This window comes from Camelina sativa, chromosome 3, assembly GCF_000633955.1.
Source record: "Camelina sativa cultivar DH55 chromosome 3, Cs, whole genome shotgun sequence".
NCBI lineage: Eukaryota > Viridiplantae > Streptophyta > Magnoliopsida > Brassicales > Brassicaceae > Camelina > Camelina sativa.
Genome location: NC_025687.1, coordinates 7,836,617 through 7,844,637, shown reverse-complemented (window position 1 = coordinate 7,844,637; position 8,021 = coordinate 7,836,617). Strand labels below are relative to the sequence as shown.

At 36.0% G+C, this 8,021-nt stretch overlaps 1 protein-coding gene across 1 annotated transcript in view; it reads right to left on the bottom strand.

Moving 5' to 3' along the window:
- Positions 1 to 5,161, bottom strand: part of LOC104775852 (lipoxygenase 3, chloroplastic-like) — a 6,635-nt gene extending 1,474 nt beyond the window's left edge. The window contains exons 1-9 of the mRNA XM_010499788.2: positions 4,888 to 5,161; positions 4,419 to 4,671; positions 3,930 to 4,210; positions 2,428 to 2,665; positions 1,973 to 2,321; positions 1,297 to 1,462; positions 897 to 1,198; positions 527 to 793; positions 2 to 419 (exon numbers count right to left, since the gene is read on the bottom strand). Coding sequence (XP_010498090.1) covers positions 2 to 419; positions 527 to 793; positions 897 to 1,198; positions 1,297 to 1,462; positions 1,973 to 2,321; positions 2,428 to 2,665; positions 3,930 to 4,210; positions 4,419 to 4,671; positions 4,888 to 5,043 — 2,430 coding nt within the window. The 5' untranslated portion in view covers positions 5,044 to 5,161. The remainder of the gene's footprint in view (position 1; positions 420 to 526; positions 794 to 896; positions 1,199 to 1,296; positions 1,463 to 1,972; positions 2,322 to 2,427; positions 2,666 to 3,929; positions 4,211 to 4,418; positions 4,672 to 4,887) is intronic.

Here is an 8,021-nt window from a genome sequence, read left to right as displayed (position 1 = left end):
ATATAAAGCTCGCGTACTCCGGATCCGACTCGTCTGGGATCAACCGCCGCATCAACGGTGGCCGGTTCGGGACGTAACCTCCGTACGGGTATTGTCCGAAGTTGAGAGCGGCGTGTTGAGCTGAGGCGAGCCAGATTATGGTGGTGAGGATCGAGACGAGGTCGTCGACGGTTGATAACTCCGGCCACCACTCGGCGTCGCGGAGGTCGGCGTGGCCGACGTTGATCGTTTCGGAGTACCATAATTGTAGCTCCGTGTCTGTTTTTATTAAGTTCGGGTTTGGGTAGTATCGTTCCACGTAGGTTCGGACCCAGGTTCGGATAGCGGACCAGAGTAAAAGACCGTCGTTGGCGTATGGATAGTCTTCGATTAGGAGTTTTAGACCATGTGGTTGTGTTTCGTCAGAAATTGCCATTCCTCTGGAAAATAAAAATAAATAAATTGAAATTAGATTCTAGGTAGTAATTTTAAAAGCAACACTGTGTGTGTGTTTTATTAGTGACATAGTTTAGGTAAACTAAAGTACCTGCGAATGAGATCAGCGGGGAGGCCTTCCTTGTCGAACCGCCAGCTGCTTTTGTATGCGGCGGCGCTCATTTCCATGCCGTAAGCGCCAGCAGTAAAGCCTCCTTCGATCACACCATCTGCACTGATCAACGATTGTCTGGCCAATGCATTGATTTCCAACGTGTATCTCATGTGCGGATCCAATAGCTTGAATATGGGATGCATAGCGCTCAATTGCCTATGTGCAGCTATTATAAATGGCTCTAAGCACGCATGGGTCCGTAACCTTTACAAACAAATATAACAAAAACATGTCATCAGTAACTCTATATGTATATACTACTTGTTATAGATAAAATTGAACGATAACATATATATTGAGTACTAACCAGTGATTGACAAGCTGATGGACACCAGCGTCGTTAGAACTAACGTGGGCTTTAGCGAGTTGCCACATCCAGTTGGAGGTTGCATCGACTGGAGGTGTAACCACACGCTTGGACCGATGTTTGGGGCCGTGAAATGGGAGGCTTAGCTCAATGGCTACCGGCTTAAGTGTGCCTCGACGGGTCAAGAAGAAAATGGTTCTTGTAGCATAAGCTTTGCGTCCGTCTAGCGCATTGATCCGGTCTAGGAACGGTAAGAATATGTCATGGTAATCCAGCATATACAATCTGTTCTCTTCTAACGCCTGAAATATTACAAAGAGACAAAAGTTAATTAATTATTTTTTGATTAGTTTAGTTAATCCATTGTAGAATATATGGGGATTTATTTAGATAAACGTACTTGTTGTACGGAGAATCCGTCGAGGTGACCGATGATGTGGTCGTCAGTAAGAGCGGAGTGTTGTAGACCGTAGACCTTGGGGTCAAGATTGCTGACCGGTGGAAAAGTCTTGACTCTCTCAATGTTCACTGGATTGATTCCAGCTATGGCTTGGCGTGNACATAACGTTAGTTATATTATTATTATATCATTTCCAACCACAAAAAGAATATACTAGTACTACTATAGTACTATATAGTTGGGAGATGGGTATTATTATAATATGGACCCACTATGGCATAAATATTAAAGAAGATTTTGAAACTGATTAAGATGTGTAATCAATTCGTGGGNTTAACGTTGTGAGTAAATATAAAGCAAACGCGCTTTTGTTATATCCGCAAAACGAGTTAAGAAAAGCACGTGGAACATATGTATGCTGTATTTTGTACTTTAGTATAGCGCGTTTGTCTGCTTTTTGGAACTAGAGGGATTTAATCTAATTATTTTTCTTGGTGGGATGAAAATTTCATAATGGGTCCCAATTAACGATACACAAATGGCCAAACAAAGACCAATAAAATAAAGTAAAACTCTAGGAAATATTGTTAGGGGATGTCTCATGCTTGCATATTAGTATATTTAAATGGCATGAGTTCAATGTCTTAGTTATAAAATTGATGTTAAGGGACGTTATCAATTTAGACTATGCTTACTTGATAGTATTTTGGGAGTGTCGTATTTGAGGAGTCCTTTAGAAGATTCTTGGAGGGTATCAACGACGACCTTAGGCAAAGGGAACTTCTTAAAGATGTCATCTTGAAACCCTAACTTGAGTAACAAGCCTTCTTTATAGAGACTATCGATCTCGCCGAAGTCTGCAAAGTCCTCGGCTACAATACTAGCTTTGAGCGACGGAATTAGGTGGTGTAAGACCGCTTTTAGCCTCCCTGCAGCGAAAGTTTCCTGCTTTGACTCTTCGAACTGCTCGTCTCGTGGCACGTACATTGGTAATGGCTTCTCTACTCGGCTCTCCGCTTCTTTATCTGTCAACAATGGTACAGATCATTCATTAAGGTTGTGTTCCTTCCTTTTGTAATTTGTATTACTATATAAGTGATGTTTTTGTTAAAAGTTCACTATGAAATATACCAGTAACGGTTGATTGACGACCGGTACGACATCGTCTAGGGTAAGGAATCTCTCTGCCGCCGAGTTTGGGGCGAGAGAGTTCAGACGACTTGTCAGGATTTCCAAGGTCGTTGTAAATATCAAAGTCGTAAATTCTGTCTGATAATTTTCTCACTCCACTCCCATCTCCTCTTAGATACTTCAACTCTTTCTCCCTCAATACCCTTAATCCGCCTGGTGTCTCATTCGGCAAATACGGCTGAGAATTATATTTCAATTTACATAACGTTAGTTATATTATTATTATATCATTTCCAACCACAAAAAGAATATACTAGTACTACTATAGTACTATATAGTTGGGAGATGGGTATTATTATAATATGGACCCACTATGGCATAAATATTAAAGAAGATTTTGAAACTGATTAAGATGTGTAATCAATTCGTGGGGGGATCGAGAATGACGTGTTTTAAAGATTTTGTTGGGAACCATGATTAATTACTTAATTAATCAGTTACCTGATTAGTGAAGAAGATTCGTTTCTCCGGGTGATCATTTTGGGACTGAACCCAAGAATTGCATGGAAAGTGAACAGGACCAAGTGCGAAGCCTTCGATGGTTATGCTCTCCACGAAAAACTCTTTCTGATGTTTATTCATAACGGTGATGGCTCCCGGCGTGCCAAACGCAGCGTCTACCGTGAACTCCGCCGTGTAGTGAACTCTCTCTGCCTTGGTTTTCGATTTCTTTGACCAATCCTTTAAAATCGCCGCATTGCTCTTCTTTGGCAACTTCGTTTCTGTTTGAATCAATAGGTTTAATTTTTTTTCTTAGTATTACAAAGCCATTTTAGAAACACGAGTCTAGAAATCTCATTTAGATTTAAATAAAAAAAATTATATAAAAAAACCATTTTTAGAAACACGAGTATAGAAATCCCATTTTGATTTTAAAAATATACTATATGATTGTTCTGTTTCCTTTTTTAAAAAAAAGAAACAACTTACTTGGATCAAGTTGGGTGCTAATAAGCTCCAAGACGATGTTTCTACCGATTTTATCGGCAAAAGCATCAAAATGCTTAGCAATAGTGTCTTTCAAATCCTCCTTGTTCTTGTTCCTCACAGTAACCACAGCTCTCACCTTGAACTTCACAGCCGCTTTCTCCTCCTCCTCGCTCTTTCTGTCTCCGGTGGTTGTGGAAGTACGCAGCGTTTTGATCAAATCTTCGCTGATGGCCGCAACCACACCGGATTTTGTCTTTCTTGGTCTCCGATCAAAAGGGTTGATGGAGAATTGTGTTGTCTGTGTCCTCTTCTTGAAATGCGACGCCGGCGAAACAAATGATGATANTAGTTGGGAGATGGGTATTATTATAATATGGACCCACTATGGCATAAATATTAAAGAAGATTTTGAAACTGATTAAGATGTGTAATCAATTCGTGGGGGGATCGAGAATGACGTGTTTTAAAGATTTTGTTGGGAACCATGATTAATTACTTAATTAATCAGTTACCTGATTAGTGAAGAAGATTCGTTTCTCCGGGTGATCATTTTGGGACTGAACCCAAGAATTGCATGGAAAGTGAACAGGACCAAGTGCGAAGCCTTCGATGGTTATGCTCTCCACGAAAAACTCTTTCTGATGTTTATTTATGACGGTGATGGCTCCCGGCGTGCCAAACGCAGCGTCTACCGTGAACTCCGCCGTGTAGTGAACTCTCTCTGCCTTGGTTTTCGATTTCTTTGACCAATCCTTTAAAATCGCCGCATTGCTCTTCTTTGGCAACTTCGTTTCTGTTTGAATCAATAGGTTTAATTTTTTTTCTTAGTATTACAAAGCCATTTTAGAAACACGAGTCTAGAAATCTCATTTAGATTTAAATAAAAAAAATTATATAAAAAAACCATTTTTAGAAACACGAGTATAGAAATCCCATTTTGATTTTAAAAATATACTATATGATTGTTCTGTTTCCTTTTTTAAAAAAAAGAAACAACTTACTTGGATCAAGTTGGGTGCTAATAAGCTCCAAGACGATGTTTCTACCGATTTTATCGGCAAAAGCATCAAAATGCTTAGCAATAGTGTCTTTCAAATCCTCCTTGTTCTTGTTCCTCACAGTAACCACAGCTCTCACCTTGAACTTCACAGCCGCTTTCTCCTCCTCCTCGCTCTTTCTGTCTCCGGTGGTTGTGGAAGTACGCAGCGTTTTGATCAAATCTTCGCTGATGGCCGCAACCACACCGGATTTTGTCTTTCTTGGTCTCCGATCAAAAGGGTTGATGGAGAATTGTGTTGTCTGTGTCCTCTTCTTGAAATGCGACGCCGGCGAAACAAATGATGATANCACAGTAACCACAGCTCTCACCTTGAACTTCACAGCCGCTTTCTCCTCCTCCTCGCTCTTTCTGTCTCCGGTGGTTGTGGAAGTACGCAGCGTTTTGATCAAATCTTCGCTGATGGCCGCAACCACACCGGATTTTGTCTTTCTTGGTCTCCGATCAAAAGGGTTGATGGAGAATTGTGTTGTCTGTGTCCTCTTCTTGAAATGCGACGCCGGTGAAATAAATGATGATGACCTCTCTGTGATGAGAGGATAACCCATTAACTCTTTAGCTAAGGCCATCACGATGACGTAGATTAATTGAGTGATTAGTAGTATTCAACTGAATGAATCTTGATATTAGTGAGAGAGGAAGAAGGAAAGGAGTTGTTAATGTCCGTTCTTCTGGTTACTAATAATCCGGCAAGTGAGAGAGATATATATAGAGAAAGAAGTCTTGCCGTCCACACGTTTTTGTTGATTGGACTAAGGGGATTGTCTCTACGGCAAAAGTAATGTGTTAGTGGTAGTTATTGGTTTGAGATTTGAATAGATATTTGAAATGTTACTTAGAATCTATTGTTATTAAATCAAGATTTCGTTAAATTCTGTTAAAATTTAAAAAATTATTTAAAGTCATTTTAAATTTTAACAAATTTGGGTTATTGAAATCAGAATTTTATAAAGTTATTAAAGGTTTTGTGTTATTTAATTAAAAAAAATTAGGATTGTTAATGAGTTCAATTATTATATTATTGATTCACGATTTTAGACATTTTTTTTACAAAATAAAGTCATAGAAGTTATATCATGAAAATACATGGATTGTTTGGAGGAATTTACAAGATTTTAGAAAACTAATTAACAAACTCTCTAGCAATCTTTAACAATTTTTCACTTATTCATTTTTAATGATTTTGTTGAAATCTTCAAAAAAAATAAATTAGAACCTAATACCTCCCCTTATATTTTTCTTTTTATAAAATGTGAATACTCAACACATGTTTCAAGTAAGATAATTTTTCGTTCCAATTTTCGTCAACTAGAGCTAGTTTTCAAACTGAATACTCTTATTCTGATTATGATACCTTTTCATGAGACATGTGTTTCTTTAAATTTTTAGAAAAGACGTATGTTATATTTACGTGAAAATAACCATACGTTGTATTTACGTGGCGTATAGTAGTAGAATTTCTTGTCCAATCCAAGATTCCTAAGCATGTTAATTAAAATTTACAGATATATATGATTGGAACAAAATAAAGTTTTTCTTGTTATTTTTTTATAAAGAAATTAAGGTTTTGAATGAAAAGGGTATGATTTTAGTAATGATATTTGTAAACTAGAGTATTGTTCTCAAGGAGTTTTACTAATGCATAGTAAGTATTAATCTTTCATTTGTATAAATTAAAATTACCAATTTGTCAAAGCAACTATATGTGATTTTTTATTACTGATGAATAATGTTTCTTAATTAGTACTACTAATCAATATAACGTGAGAGAACACATGAGGGGTTTGTTTTACTTTTACTTCTCTCTTTGTTTGGGTAATTAAATAGGGAATTTACTTCGTCAACCAGTGTTATATTTTATCTTTGTACTGTAGTATAAAGTTTTGCGAGTTGCGTTATGAACATCATAGTTGGCTGGCTATGTTTTACCAACCTGAGAAGACATATATGTTGTGAATTTCACTAGGGCCAATAAAATAGAACAAAAGCAATGTGTGTGAAAAAGGTGGGGTAATATATAATATAGTCAAAGACAAAAGAGAGTTCCGAGTCTAACCGGACGCGTGTAGTTTACGGGCGAGGAAGCAAAGGAGAAACTCCATTCATGACTATTGTACCCTCCAACTTCCCCAAATTAACGGATTGCGCTTTAGTGGATTCACCGGAGAATGTTGACCATCGTCTTTTATCTCTCTCTAATATATATATATATATATATATACTTTATTATTTTTAGTTATAAAGTAACAAAAGCCACGAGAAGTAAATAAATAATTCGACAACAAGACGTTTGAAGATCGGTTGGTAATTGTTTTGAGAAAAGAAAAAAAAAATCATAAGAAAATGGTGTTTGGTAGTTATGATAGTTTTACACACAATCATAAAAGAAAACTTAGCCGCAAATAAATGGGACATAAATGTCCTTTTTGCTTAAAATAAGTACTACCGTATACAAAATAAAACCTTTATTTATTAATTAATTTACCAAGATCATTCTGATCATTTTGAACCATAATCTCTTCCAGCAGCATTAACAAAATAAAACCTTTATTTATTGATTAATTTTTAAAGATCATTCTGATCATTTTGAACCATATAGTCTCTTAAAAATCGCATTACAAACCTGGTTAGTATACTATAATCCATTCTCCATAACATATCAAGACTCAATTTCATAATGTTGGGGCGCACTCGCTTTTTTTGTATATTGGTAGAATGAGCTACCAAAGATCAATTCATAGTTAAATCTATTTGGTTTTTCTGCAATGGAATTGCCCATGCACATATATGGTAAGAATTAGTATTTGATTTAGTACCACCAATCCAGATATGATATATTGAATCAATAGATGTGTTATTTAAGTGTTTTAAAATATCCTATCTCATATACATATGGTGTGTGACCAAAGTATCGTGGTCGATGGCCACAACCAACATAGGAATAAATTCATATCTATTTTAATTATTTATTCGTATATAAGTGTATTATGCAGTGATCCCGAATCATCATGAACTTGCCGAACATGTTATGCCGTTAACATAGTATGTTTAAATTGTCGAAAACTCGAAAGTTAGTGTTATACAATATACAGTATTAAACTCAAAATATTATTATGTTTAAGTTGCCGTTAATTAATTGGTTTTCAGCTTCTTGAACAGCACGTTAAACTATACTATTACTCAAAAAAAAAAATATATATATATATATATATAGAATAAAGAAAGTCAAACTGATGTTCAACAAAATTCTAAATGTTACTAGTATAATTTAATTAAATAGTACTTAAGACTTTCAATTGTGAGTCTCGGTTTGACAAATTATTGAGTAGTCCAACTTTCAACATTGAGTAGTAAACCTATCGCGTGTCAAGATTTTGTCTAATTTTTACCAAGATTTTAATCAATTTTTTTGGTAAAAATTGTCAAATATCCATTTAAGTTTTTAAAAGATGTGACCTAAAAATATCAAATATACATTTCAGAAACGTCATAATCAGAAATGTGAATTTAGGAGAAATGAAGAACTGTAACAAAAAAAAAAAAAAAA